This window comes from Candoia aspera, chromosome 14 (assembly GCF_035149785.1).
Source record: "Candoia aspera isolate rCanAsp1 chromosome 14, rCanAsp1.hap2, whole genome shotgun sequence".
Lineage (NCBI taxonomy): Eukaryota > Metazoa > Chordata > Lepidosauria > Squamata > Boidae > Candoia > Candoia aspera.
The window spans coordinates 8245199-8260103 of record NC_086166.1 but is presented as its reverse complement, the minus strand read 5'-3'; the positions used below and the strand labels follow the sequence as shown (position 1 = coordinate 8260103).

General features: G+C 44.5%; 2 protein-coding genes across 5 annotated transcripts in view; both read right to left on the bottom strand.

The window, feature by feature from the left end:
- Positions 1-2556, bottom strand: part of LOC134505396 (uncharacterized) — a 74387-nt gene extending 71831 nt beyond the window's left edge. Inside the window, exon 1 of the mRNA XM_063315079.1 lies at positions 2545-2556. Within this exon, the coding sequence (XP_063171149.1) occupies positions 2545-2556 (12 nt within the window). The remainder of the gene's footprint in view (positions 1-2544) is intronic.
- A 2551-nt stretch (positions 2557-5107) lies between these two features.
- ABCC6 (ATP binding cassette subfamily C member 6) overlaps positions 5108-14905 on the bottom strand; it is a 30153-nt gene continuing 20355 nt past the window's right edge. For 3 of the 4 annotated variants that reach the window (XM_063315141.1, XM_063315142.1, XM_063315143.1), the window contains 7 exons: positions 13676-13802; positions 13442-13543; positions 12151-12297; positions 11289-11447; positions 9504-9670; positions 7795-7989; positions 5108-6580 (listed from right to left, as the gene is read on the bottom strand). In XM_063315141.1, the coding sequence (XP_063171211.1) occupies positions 6469-6580; positions 7795-7989; positions 9504-9670; positions 11289-11447; positions 12151-12297; positions 13442-13543; positions 13676-13802 (1009 nt within the window). In that variant the 3' untranslated portion in view covers positions 5108-6468. The remainder of the gene's footprint in view (positions 6581-7794; positions 7990-9503; positions 9671-11288; positions 11448-12150; positions 12298-13441; positions 13544-13675; positions 13803-14905) is intronic. The other variant, XR_010068726.1, reaches the window with a different exon arrangement.

Here is a 14905-nt window from a genome sequence, read left to right as displayed (position 1 = left end):
CTTGCTGTGGAACCAAAAGTGATTACAAAGCCTATGCTCCTGGTTGGCAGGTAACTGTTACCTTTGGAACCTGGGTGGTCCTCCTCTGTTTCTTTGCAAAACTGGAGAGGAGTGATGGCTTGGAGCCTGGGTATCTAAGAGATTGCCTTTCCAGATAGATTCTGCTCATCTGATCCAGATGGCCCAAGAACATCTGTTAGGTTCTCACCTACCAGGAGCTACAACAGGAAGGGGCCCAATGGTGGGCATTCTTAGTGGAGACTCCCTTTCTCTGGAGCTGCTTATCCCTTAAGGCAAGGATGGTTCCCACTTGATGGCCTTCCAGAAGCTGGCAAAAACCTGGCTTTTCCAGAAGGCCTTTGAGGTTTGACTATGGAGTCATCCACACCAGGTAGTCCTTTACTTATGACTATTTGTTTAGCAACTATTTGAAGTTACAATGGCACTGAATGAAGGAACTTACAACCAGTTCTCGCACTTATGGCCGTTGCAGCATCCCTGTGGTCACATGATCAAAATTCAAGCACTTGTCAACCAGCATGTATTTACAATGGTTGCAACGTCCTGGGGGTCATGCGATGGCCATTTGTGACTTTCCCAGCTGGCTTCCGACAAGCAAAGTCAATGGGGGAAGCTTAACAACGATGTGATTCACTTAATGGCTGCGGTGAGTCACTTCACGACAATGGCAAAAAAGGTTGTAAAATCAGGCATGACTCACTTAACCATCTCACTTAGCAACAGAAATTGAAGTCCCAATTGTGTTCATAAGTCGAGGACTACCTGTAAAGTAATATTTTGTATTCTTTATTACTATTGTTGTTCTTTACCACTACTATCTGTAAACTGCCTAGAATCCATCTGGACTGAGGTGATAGAGAGACAGATAGACAGACAGAAGCGCAGGAACTGGAGTTAAACGGTCCACAGAGCAATCTCCGAATCAGACTTGGAGCCAAAGGAGACCTGCACTCCTTGTATGATGACTTTAAGCTTTTAAAATCCCCCCCTGCCCTGCCTCCAGTTGCTTTTATTTCCAGGGAAGAAAACTAACGCTGCCTTGGGTGGTTCGTCACACTTGATCCCCCTACTCACTTTTAGAATTCGGCGGCAATTTGCCAACACTTCGACCACAACTGTACTTTCCAAGGTGATGCCACTTCTCTGGAAGGGTCTTCCTTGAAGGAACGTAGTGGTTGATGTTGAGTAGCTGTAGCTGAACCTGGGTCCCAGAGGGACTGTTGGCGTACTATATCCTGCGAAGGCAAAGCAAGCTTCTGAGACATGGCTTTGATGATGCCCAGTTGTTTAAAGCAACACTGGATGAGATCCTTTAAGTGGATGCAAGAAATTAGTCCATATTGGCAGGCTTTAGGGGGTGTTAGATAGAGAGGTTTTGCAGCTCTTCCTGGGGTGTCCACAGGGTACGGTCAAGATGGCAGCCATGAAGATGCAATCAAAGCTCCGCCCATTTTTTATTGTCTTACTAATTTCTAACACACTTTTTGGAATGGGGCATTAGAGTGGACTGCCTGAGGAGTGCAAACATCAGTAGAAACTTGATGTTCTGATCTTTTTGGGACAGAGTAGGCATCCTACATTCCCCGGATCTCATTTTATGAACTCCTTGGCAGTTCAGAAGTTTAAAAGAAGAAAACGGAAGGGGTGTCCACCAGAGATTTGCTCTGGTCCCATCCATTTCTTTCTGCAAACCCACCCACCATTGTTCCAACCCATCACCCCTCTGAAGGTGTTAAAATATCTCATGCCTCTATCTTTCAACTCAAGGTTTAGCTCTGACGTGGGCCGCACAAACCCCAAGATGTTGGGTATTTGGATTCACCAGTAAATGGACATGTAAGGGTTTAGCATAATTCATGCAAGGGAGAGTGGAGGGCAAAAGGAAGAGGGGCCGACCGAGGGCAAGGTGGACGGATGATATTCTAGAGGTGATGGACTCGTCCCTGGGGGAGCTGGGGGTGTTGACGACCGACAGGAAGCTCTGGCGTGGGCTGGTCCATGAAGTCACGAAGAGTCGGAAGCGACTGAACGAATAAATAACGAAATATTTGCTGGTGCTTTCTTACTGAGAATTTGCTTCATCATCTCACCTGCACACTGGGATGACCAAGTGTATCCCTGCCTTAAATTCTCTGGACCTCCTACGACAACAAACCAAGAGCAATTGTTGGAAAAGCATTGGCAAAAAAGCCAGGGGCGGTTCTGAGTTGGGGATTCTGAGGCTGTTTGTGTTCAGGGAGCAAGATCACGTTTGCAGAAGGTCACACCTGTTGTCCTGGAAACTGCCACGTTTATGCAAGGACGGGAATGGATGGATTCAGGAGCAGGCAAAACAGCTGAGTTTGGAGAAGGAGCATCTGTCTTAGCAGAACAGGCTTCCAGCTTCATGCACAGACGGATTAAGGCGTCAACAACTTGTCTGATTAACCTTGGATGGGATCCAAATCCCCACCTCGACTCTAAATATATCATCAGCTTGAGGACTTCAAATCAGGAAACGATATGGGAAGCTTAGGCACCAACCTGGACATTCATGGTGGAACTTATCAGGGAATGTCTGGATTTGCCACAGAATTCTGAAGCCAATTTCTTCAATATATCCCAAGCTGCATTTTTAATCTATTAATCAGCCCAACTGCAACCGGTATGTCTAGAATTCTTTATGTCCATTAAATGGTGAAAACACAGAAGCAGCATTTGTCCATAAACAGGAATATTTGCTGAATAGGGAGGTGAGGAGAAACACTCTTTACTCATAACACCAGCCAGTTTTCTCAGTCCTTGTCTCTCATCCAAGACTGGACATCCCTCTGATTTTCTGGATCTACTTCATTATTATACCAAAGAGCAGTTTTATCAACCTCAGCAACTTCAAGACATGTGTACTTCAACTCCCACAATTCCCCAGCCAGCATGCACACAGCCAGTATGTGTACATGCTGGCTGGGGAATTCTGGGAGTTGAAGTCCATATATACTGGCTGGGGAATTCTGAGAGATGAAGTGCATACATCTTAAATTTGCTGAAGTTGAGAAACACTGCTATAGGTAGACAACTCACAGCTCTGGCACCCGAACACAACCTTGTTGCACATGATAGGAGCAGACAGCCCCTACATTGGTACACTCAATGCTTTTTATTCAGAGATAAATCTTATTTTTTAAATCAAGCTCTAAGGTGGTTTTGTCTGCTTGGACCTCAACTCTGCTGTTTCTGGAACTGATTGGTTGGCTTCTGGGGACTGCAAGCTGCCCTGATGAGCTAGCCCCATGATTCCATCCAGTGCTGATTGGCCGTGCTTGTGTTTTCAAATAATGTAAGACACGATGCAGTCCTTAAAAAAAAAATCAACCCCAAAGGAAGCTTGCCCTTCTAAAGCAAGAGAGGGGAACACTCCTTCTCTTCAACTGGATTTATAATTGACTTGGTAATAGATATCCTTGTCACTGCCAATCACAGAATGAAACCAAGTTGAGCAGGCCAGGGAATGCATGCTGCAGATGGCCCAGGTTGAGTGAGGATCATTTATGGAGACTTTCTCTTCAGGTAGGAAATTCAGAAGATGTGTGCTGATAGGGCAAGAGCCAAACAGGCCATTCAGAAAAAACAGGAGAAATTCTAACACACTCCGAAGAGTGACGAGTGATGACAAGTTGGTGTTGACTCCTGGAGACCACATAGATATTCTCCAGGAAGACTGTGGAGACCTTTGGCAAAACTAATTAAATAATTTAAAAAAAAACTTTTTAATGTCTCCCTTCCCAGAAAGCAGACTGTTCTTAGCATAGATTCATGGCAAGAGGAAAGTTGGAGAATGGGAAAATAGAGGTGGGGATCAGAGAGTGGTGGTGTGGTGGGAGGAGGACACAGATGCTGAAATTCTGAACAGCAGCCCTTTTGTTTAGTGGCTGTAGTCAGAAGGTTTTGATCTGCACATTGCCGTCCCCTCCTCAGCCTCTTTCTTGCAGCCCCAAGAAAATCCCGGTATTTTGGTTGTATCTGTTAGGAGGAGGAGAACTCTACACAGGCAGTGAAATAAGGAAACAAGTGTGGATTGTAAAATCATTGTAGAAGCCTCCTAACTAAAGGCAGCAACATTTTTTGTTCTAGTCCGGATGATCTTCTCCGAATTTCACCCCATTTCTGCATTCTAACAACCCTCTTGTTACCTATGTTAAATTATAAATTATCTCTGGATGATAATGAACAAGTTTAACAACTGCTGAAAACTTTTGTGCACAAGATTCAGACGAGAAAACAGTCTGGTTGAAGAACTAAATCCTGCTCTGTCTGTTTCTTCCAGAAGACACAATCAAGCCATTCCAATTGCCAATTTGAGAAAATCCATTTCCTCCAACAGTCGTGCTTACAAAACAATTTATTCAACTCCTCAGAGACTCTCCATTTCTCTTTTTCCCCCCATCTTAAATTCAGTTTGTCCTGTTGCTATATCAGGTTGAGCTTGTATGAGACCTTTAAAATTTTTTTCCCCTGAAGTTCACACAAAAATAGGTATGCACATGCCTTGGCTAATATTCACTTCCTTGAATGCCATTTTGCACACACAAATGTAATTTTCACGTTCTCCTGAATACATTGCATTTTTGGACAGTCCTTCCCAATATACATGTTTAAGGAAACACTTTTCTCTACCATTTTCTAAGGTTTTTTTTATTAACTTTTTTGATGCAGTAAAAGTATGCAAAAAAAGAGACAGAAACAAAAAAGGAACGAAAAGAGAAGAAAACATATCGTTAGGCCTTCTGCCATTCTTTCTATCGAGTAATCACCACCTTATTCTTACGCCCATCCTCTTTGGCCCTTTTGAATCTCCAGAAATCATCAGTTCCTTTTTTCCTTCTTTCAACAAAAAGGTTTCCAGTCTTTCAAAAAAGTCTTTGTTGTTCTTTTCCCTGACCAGGTAAGTGGTCTTTTGTTTTGGCCACTAGAGCAGCCAGAGAAACATAAAGGGAAAGATGTGCGGCATCTTATGTAGGATTTGGAAAGCGTGGGAGATTCGCAAAGCTGGCATTAAAAGTGAGAACCACATGAAATGATTCCTCTTTTTGGATGGCAAAGCACTCTCGGATCCCTGAAGTTGGCAGGTGTGATTGTACTCGACCTTGGCCAACCTTGGTGACATATGGAAAACACGCCATCACAGCATCCATCCTGTATTAAATAGCGCAAATTCCTCTATTAAAATGGCACGGCTGGACACAGACAGATGAGATCACTGCCCAGAAGTTCCCGAGTAAGGAACACACAGACGCACGCAGAGTTTCCACAGTTCCTTCTACTTACGCTTTGATACGCCAACCACAAACACGGACAGCAGAACCATCGCTTGCGGTAGCTCCATGATTTTGGAATCCGGCTCGGCCTCAGCAAAACCACATCAGACCTCTCCTTTCAGAGCCAGCTCAGATGCAGGAGGGCAGTGAAAGGGAAGTTCCCTTTACAAAGAAGGGCTTGAGTATTTCAGCTCTTTTTGCAAGCCAGGGGAGGGGCTGAAGAGGGGTGAGACAGAGAGAGACAGAGAGAGAGTTGAGGATGAGAAGGCATCTCAACTGCCCTGTGCTATTTGGTTTGCTTCAATATGAAAGGCAAAACTGAAGTACTTTGGCCACATCATGAGAAGACAGGACACCCTGGAGAAGATGCTGATGCTAGGGAGAGTGGAGGGCAAAAGGAAGAGGGGCCGACCAAGGGCAAGGTGGATGGATGATATCCTAGAGGTGACGGACTCGTCCCTGGGGGAGCTGGGGGTGTTGACGACCGACAGGAAGCTCTGGCGTGGGCTGGTCCATGAAGTCACGAAGAGTCAGAAGCGACTAAACGAATAAACAACAAAAATGACTGCCATCAAGGCTAGTACAAGGAGTTAGCATCCTTGGGTACCCACCATGAGCCCTGCTGGGAATATGGGGTGGGGGGATCATGGCAACTTCTAGAAGGCCAAGACCGAATGTTTGCAACATATTTGGACTTGTCTCCAGCAGGGTACAACGGCCAGCTTTGCCCATCACTCTGGCCTGTACGAGTTCTGATACTCCCTTTCATTAATTGGGGGCAAAGCAACAGGGCAGTGAGGAGGGGCATGGGGAAGGGGTGACATCTTTGACACAGTCCTGCTAAAGTCCAGGCTGTTGCATCACATCTTGGCAACCATCTGCATAGTGTTTCTGGCTGGCAGAGATTGCCTCAGCAGCATCTGCTCCGGCCATGCGTAGTTCAGTGCATGCGGGTTGCAGGATTGGGGTGCGCCGAGGGGCATGCCAGGAAGATCCAGACTTCTGTTCTCCAGCTGCTCTGCAGTTATGCAGTGAGGGAAAGCATTCCTTGTTTTACAGGCCAAGGACGTGGCTATCTCTGCTCACAGCTAGAAGGATAAGATGATGTCCCGTTTCAGATGAAGCAGCAATCCAGTCTGTTCTTTCAGCTCTGTCACCCCACCAGCCCTGAGTCGGCTGCCATTTTGTAGAATAGTCCCTTTTGGGCTCTTAATGCTTCTGGGGTATCAAATTCTGCCACTTGTCCATTTTCCATCACTAAAATCCTGCAAATATTAGAAACGAACAATGTTAGTCTACAGTAGTGTTTCTCGACCTTGGCAACTTTAAGATGCGAGGACTTCAACTCCCAGAATTCCCCAGCCAGCCATGCTGGCTGGGAAATTCTGGGAGTTGAAGTCCATGCCTCTGAAAGTTGCCAAGGTCGAGAAACACTGGCCTACAACACCAGGTGACTACAGCTAAGACAGCGACTCAGTTTCCTTCAGCAATGGCATACAAGCTTGCTAAGCCTAGAGAAATGGGTGAACTGACCAATTTGCACGGTGTTCCAAGGGCTGCAGAATGGGGACTCCAACGCTGCAGATAGCCCACTTTCTGTTATAAAAGTTTGTGTGATTTTTGCCTCCCCTCCCATTAAATGCAGGATGCATTTCTCTACCCTTACACTCTCAAAGCACGACATAAAAGGAAAGGGATTGGGAGGGAGAAGGAAAAAAGCATAACTTTAGATGCTGCTTGAAATGATGACTTTTTTTCCCTAAGCTGGAATGCAAAAGAATTTCAGGAGAGGAGGAACCGAAGATTGATATCTACCAGCTGAGCTGATGGAGTGGACAAATTTCTCTACCAGGTAATACAGGTAGTCCTCACTTAACAACCACAGTTGGGACTGGAATTTCAGTTGCTAAGCAAAGTGGTCATTAAGTGAATCTGACCCAATTTCACGACCTTTTTTGCAGTGGTCGTTAAGTGAATCACTGTGTGCATTAAGCAAATCACACGGTTCCCCATTGATTTTGCTTGCCAGAAGCTGGCTGGGAGGTTGAAAACGGCAGTCATAAATGTGAACCAGTTGCCAAGCACCCAAATTGTGATCACATGACCACAGAGACACTGCAATGGTTGTAAGCGTGAGGACTGGTCGCAAGTCAGTTTTCCTAGCACCGTCATAAGTCCGAACTGTCACTACCCGAATGGTTGTTAAGCTAGGACTACCTGTAGGTGATAGAAAGCAGAAGATGTCTATCGGTGTTGACTTCTGACTGTAGTTGAGACTGACCTTATTTTCCTCCTCTCCTCCTTCTACAACCTCTGCCATTCTGCAGCTTTCTCCCTATTTTTGGCACTTTGTCAAATTTATACTCCTCCCCCTTTTATTTTTCGGCTCCTGATTTCAATAATACTGCCGCATATCCCTCTGCTTCTTCAGGCCGTTTTGTGATTTTTATTGGGAATCCTCTTCGAAGCCACCTCTTACCGGTCAGATTCCATTAGGGCATTTATCCGGTGGGCAATGGCCAGAACGGTGCAGTCCTTGAACTGGCTCCTTATGGTGGCCTGAATCTGCAGGTCTGTTTCAACGTCCACTGCTGCGGTGGCCTCATCCAGAACCAGGATTTTGGCTTTCTGGAGCAGGCCCCGGGCCAGGCAGATGAGCTGCCGCTGACCAACACTGGAAGAAGGATGGTGGGACAATTAAAACTTCAGATCACCCCCATTTGGGGGGGGGAGAATCTGTTTGACCTGATACTTCTGTCTATTTGACACATTTCCATGGGTCATGAGAAGGGCCTCAGACCACCTGCAAAGGTGCATAAAAGAAGAGGGGAAAGGAAGGAGATTCGGGCTGTATGAGCATCTGGAACAATGTGGAACAAATTGGGGCCTCCAGATGCTGAGCTACAATAACCATGATAAATGGGACGGCCGAGAGCTTGATGCTCAGCTACAACTGGAGGACTACAGATTACTCATCCCTCTACTCACTGAACCAATCCAATGAGGTTACTCCCAGGGAGCTCTGCCTATAACCACTGATCCTAAGAACATGGTCATTCTACTACGAATGACGTATGGATGATTCCTGTATGGTGTTTCTTTATTTACATACAGGCAAAGATGTTAATTAAGCTGTGGTTTATTGAATGCACTCCAGTTGACTGGATTGGCACACTGTATTACAGTTGCAACCCACAGTTCACAAACTGCAGAGGCCGGCTTTGTACAACACACACACAGTCCAGACAAAACCATATGCCCAGCTGGGCTGTCCAATGCTTCAGATTTGATCTGAAAATGATTCTTTGGAATGCAAATGTCGCCTCCAACTGATTTAACCAATCCCAATTTAGTGGACTTTGCTTGTAACAGACCACATTTCCATCCGGACATCTCTCACCCTGCCCTCTGTCAAAACCATACAAATCTGTTGCATCCGAAGTAGTCTGGATGAGGCAGTTAAATTTACATCAATTTTAACTGTATGTAATTTGCAGCAATTTGTGGCATTTGCATAACGATGTCATTATGCAAATGATGTAAATCACCACAAATGACAACATTGGCCATTTAAACAGAATGATGGTCACCTTCTTCCCCAAACAATCTGTTAAATCAAGAGTACACTACACTATTATTTTAAAGGCCCTTTAGCATCCTATCTTTGAGTATAACCAAAGTGTTAGGAATAAGTGTTAGCAATTAAACCATAATTTACCTCTGGTTCTAATCTCCCACCAATTACAATCCATCTAAAACAGGATTTCTCAAGCAGGGTTCTGTGGAGCCCGAGGGTTCCGCGAGAGGTCACTAGGGGTTCCCTGGGAGATCATGATATTTTAAAAAAAATATTTCAAATTCAGGCAACTTCACATGAAAGAGGAAAGTTTCATTCTTTACTTCTAGTTTAAGAACACCGTGAATGCATATCGACAGGCCTACCCATGAAACCAATATAATAATTTTGGAACTTCTGGCCTATCTTTGAGCCTGAATGGGCAGGGGTTCCCCCAGTCCTGAAAAATATTTCAAGGGTTCCTCCAGGGCCAAAAGGTTGAGAAAGGCTGGTCTAAAAAGAGTAAACCCAAGTCTAGGCAGGGTGTGGTCATGAGAAGCCTTTATGAACTCATAACTCCAAAAATCAGAGCAGGAAGGCTGTTTCTTCCTTCCATCTGGTGGTTTGGATACCTCAGATCGCCACCTCCGTCGGAGCACTCATAGGCCAGCTGACCTGGCAAATCTGAAACAAAGCCTTTGAGCTGCGTTTTCTCCAAAGCGGTCCAGATATCCTCATCTGAGCACTGATGCAAGGGATCGAGGTTCTCTCTCAAAGAACCCCAGAACAAGGCTGGGTCCTAAGCACAGGGAGAGAAGAAACACAAGATATGGAGGCCTATTTTCCATAATACAGGAGAGAAGGTACACTTGGGGATCAAATAGATGAAGAAATGTGCACGTATGGATAAAAGAAGGTTGCTGAAGTGTACAGGTGGGAGAAGATACAATCAAAAATGCATAGGTAACATCGACTCCGCAAGGCATTGAAATGGCATTCTTCACAAAGCACATTGACCCAGATGAAATGCTCCTCCTTGAAAGTATGAAAGCCAGCGCAGATGCTTCCACTGCACTGCTGGCAAAACAACTAGATACGCACATGGGTATGGGGACCACCAGGGAAGCCATCAAAGCTCCTGCACTAAGCCTTCCCAAGGTCAAGGTGGCCTTAACATTTCAAGATGGGCTGCCTCACTTATGCCAATTGCTTTATGAAGAGCAGTGCCAACGTATTATATTCTATTATGACATCACTGAATATTTTTTCACATACATGCAGACATAGGAGGAAAATAGTCTCTGTGAAGCCTTACAGCTTACAGAACCACAGCAATCCTTAGGGTAACAAAACAGTAAGGGATAAATTTAGGAAGGGGCAAAATGTAACCTTCCAAGAACAGAACGTTCTGTTCTTAGAATGTTAGGTTTGGCACATTTCTAGGCTAGTTCCAAAGACAGTACAATGGGAACTAAGAATAGGTGGTCCTGGAATGCTGGCTTGACAGCTGAGAAACAGAAGCAGGAAATGATCTGGGAGCTTCTGAGAAGACATGGTGTAATGGTATGTGGGAATGACCTTGGGAGACAGAAGGAAGGGCCGCAGACTAGGCAACGGTGTAATGGATGTGAGAATCACCTTGGAAGATGGGGGGAGGAGATGCTGCCTAGGGAACAATCAGATAAAAGGGGGAGAAGCCCGCAACTGAGTAACGGGAAGAGAAAGAAACTTAGAAAGGACCCGCCCTAAGGATCAGGCAGTAAATAGGGACGGCGGGAGATTTGTACTTTCAGACTTGCAAGATTCTGTTAACGTAGCCTAATGATAATGTAGAAGTAGCTCATCTGGTGATGTTTCCTGTCTGGTTTAACTGGGAGGGCTGACAACAGTCAGATAAGAGGCAGCTGAGTCCACAGAAGGAATGGGGACGTGGCAAACATCTCAGAAGGGACCCGCTCTAGTTTCTTGGGCTGTAAAGGCAAGGGGGGAGAGATGTACTTTCAGACTTGCAAGATTCTGTTAATGGAACCTTACAATAAAGTTAGAGCTAGCACTTCTGGGAGTGCTTCTTGTCTGGATTACCTCACAAGGCTGACACCCAGAGAACTGATTTGAGTATCTAACAGGAATGTGGGGCCCTCTATAAACATTTAGCTGCAATTCTTTTTGCCTTCTTATACTGACTTGGTGCCATAGTGGCAGCCCTATAATTACCCATGTCCACTCAGATCACCTCCTACAAGATGAAGAGATGGACCGCAAAAGGATCTTGATCGCAACTGGAATACCATAGTGGAAGACTGGATGAAACATCAGTTGAAGGTCCATCAGTTGAAGGTGTTGCTTCGGGTCTCAACATTATTTGGGCGAATAGGACAATAGCATGATAAAATGAAAGTGATACACTGACTTCATACCTGTGGGACAATCGTGATCTTGCTTCTCAGGTCATGCAGGCCCATTTGGGCAACGTTGACTCCGTCGATCTCAATCTCTCCCTCAGCAGCTTCCACAAGTCTCAGCAGCCCCATCGCAAGGGAAGATTTCCCAGCCCCTGTTCTTCCAACAATGCCCACCTACAAGAGAGAAACGGACATTTGAGAAGGAAGGACCACCTCCTGGGAAACAGCAAGAGGGTATCATTACTCCTCGCTGTCCTGCTTTTTAAAATGTATAGAAGTCTCTCCCTATTGTGTTCTCACCACAACAACCCCATGAGCTTTGCTTATTAAAAAAAAATGGTTCAGATCCACCCATGAACTCGCTGGTCCACTAAAGACTTCCATTTGTAACTTGCAGACCCAAAGCCCACAGCCTAATCTCTACTGCACACTGGAGGTTTTAAGAGACCAAACTTTCCAGTGAAGGGAAGAGTTTGGACTAGATGATCCTTTGGTTTAAGTCGGCAGAACTCTCTTTACATCCCTGTATTACGTCTTGAGAGCCAGTTTGTTATTGTGGTTAAGGCACCAGGCTAGAAACCAGGAGACCGGGAGTTCTAGTCCTGCCTTAGGCACAAAGCCGGCTGGGTGACCTTGGGCCAGTCGCTCTCTCTCAGCCCAAGAGCCAATCAGGCGTGGTATGAGAGTTCTAGTCCCGCCTTAAGCACAAAGCCGGCTGGATGACCTTGGGCCAGTCCCACTCTCTCAGCCCTAGGAAGGAGGCAATGGCCAACCACTTCTGAAAAACCTTGCCAAGAAAACTGCAGGGACCTGTCCAGGCAGTCTCCAAGAATTGGACACGATTGAACGGATTATTAAAAAAATAATTATGTCTTACCTTCTCTTGCCCTTTGATCTTTAGGTTGATGTTCTTCAGAGCTAGACTCAATTCTGGCCCGTATCGTAAACTATATCCCTTGAATTCAATTGCCCCTTTGGTGGGCCAACTGTCACCTTGGAGATGATTATCCAAGGTCCACAGAGCCTGAAAGAGATGCAACAACGATGCTTGAGCAAATCCCAAAGAGAAGCTCCAAGAGGCAACGCTATCAAAACCAAAATATTACTGCAGCAGTAAATACTTAAACCTAAGCTTGCTGGAGGAAAGGTAATTATGACTGGGGAAGGCAATGGCAAATTACCCCACTCTATAGTCTGCCAAGAAAACGTCGCGAAGGCAGCATCCCCCAAAGAGTCAGAAAATGACTCAGGGACCTCTCTTTTTCTTTCAAGGACTTAAAACTACTTGGGTTGGCCTTTTTGGAGCCAAAGACAGACTTGCTTCTGACTGCATGACTGGGCTATGTATATTGCGCTGAACCACAGTATCCTCTCTTCATTTTGGCTCAGTATGACATGTGAACAGAACCATTCTGGTTTGCCAGCTAGGGGGTGCCCAGCCATACGCAGCTGGGCAAGTTCACGGAAACAAGAACTACCCAAATGAAAGTAAAACGTCTTTAATGCTAATCTGGGGTAAATACAGAACCTTGGAAACTGTAGGAGGAATTTCCCAGCCTCGTTGATAGTGAATTCATTAAGTGGAGTCTCTTTGAGTGATTTGAAATGCTTCTTCCCAGATTTCTTGCCCCCTGGACAAAGTTACTATTTATGAGCTAAGCTATCAGTTGATTTGCCTGCTGTCTCTTGACTGTTTATGTCTGCTCTCACTGCCATCCCTCTCCAGCTCCCCCCAATCTCTCACCTACCATGAAAAACGCGCCACCCGCAGATAAGCCAATCCTCGAAATTTTTGCATGTTTTAATTTTCACAATTGGTTTATCTGCCAGTAATCCACAGATTATCCAATTTTCATGGTATTTTGGTTAAAAATTCAAGGGTCATCTTATCTGTGGATGGGCTTATCCACAAGTTTATAGGGGTACTTTAAAAAGGTACAATATTTGTACAAAGGTATTACCGTATATACTTGTGGATAAGCTCAACCCAATTTTTGGGTGCGTTTTGGCACCCAAAATTCTCAGCTTATTCGCAAGTATATTAGATAGAGAGATCGAGAAATAGACAGATGGACGGACAGATAGATGATAGGCAGGCAGGCAGACAGGAGATCAAGGCTAATTAAGGAAGCGAGCTGTGCCATTTTGTGACTAAGTCCAACACTTACCTCTTTGGGTGTCTGTGAATAATCTCTCACTCTTTCCACAGACACAATGTGGTTATCAATTTCCGCCGAGGCACGCACCATCCAGTTCAAAATGACAGTGATCTGCCAAAGAAGAAGGAGAGACTGTGATCCTTTGGGGATGTCTCTACTTCTCTTTCATGCTGTACGCTGAATAGCAAGAGGATGGTTGTTTCTTATAGTGGGCAAGAAGCCACTTCAGACTTTTGAGCTTACCTGCAGAGCGCAGGAAATGGAAAAGCCCACCATGCCAGGACTGAGATGTGGTTTGTGTACCACGGCAAGTAAAGCTGCGAAGAGGACAATGGTGTTCCCCAGAAACTCGATGTTGGTGGCAAGCCATCTGGAATAGGAAAAACAGAGGGAAGGGGAGGGAAGCAGGAGGGAAAGAAAAGAAGAAGGGAAGGGAAGGGAGAAAGACAAGAAGAAGGGAAGGCATTAATATCTCCCAATCCTTTGTACTTAAAGAATAGCCTAGTTTGTGAGCATATAATCTACTTTTCTAGGACAAAAAGTCAACCTCTGTAATATTTAGAAACAAGATCTTTAAAAGTTCTCATTAGCCCACGATTACTTGCAGGCCAACCTGGCACATATTTAAGTTCAGCTGAGAAAAAGGATGTGGAAAGGCAGGACTGTATTTCTTCTTGCTCAAAAGGCAGCTCTCTTGATTACACCAAGTGTTTGGCTTGATCGGGGTGGGCTTGAATTCTCACCTAATCCTACTCTTCTCCTCTCTGAATAAGGTCTTCACCAAGTAACATCCTGTTTTTGATATTTTTTGCCAACCTTCCCTAACTTATTTTGGATTTTTTTACAGTGCTGATATGGTGTCTGCTCCCTTCGCAGCTCAGGACAGTTCACAGAACTACGATCAAGACTGCAAAAATACAGTTAAACATTATTCAATCAGTAAAACAATACATTTTAAAGCAATTATAATGTTAGTTGTGACAACTGTATTTAAAACAATTTAGTACCTTTCATGTGTGTTAGGATGACTTGACCTTACAGCTTTGGAATTCACTTTTTAGTGAAAGAGAGGCTAAGTTTAAATCCAGGTTTAAATCCAGGTTTAATTCATTGTTTAAAAATGGAATTAGAACAACGAGATTGAAGATATTTCTGACATTTCAGTAACCTTTTTAAAAAAAATATTTTCTATTTAGATATAAATTAGGGTAATTTTCTTTAGTTATTTTTTTCCAAATTGGTTCTTTTATCTTTTTCTCTACCCCCAACCCTACCTTAGGTAATTGTGTTGTTTTTTTAATTCTTCTTTTTCACCATATACTTGATTATATAACAAGTCAAACTTTTTTTTTAAAAAAACCTATCATATTTTAAACTGTAGTCCTGTAGCTCCATAGCTATGCTTCGTATATAAACTATGTAAATTTAGATAAACAACACTCCCCATTAATAAACAGCATTGCTAACGAAATG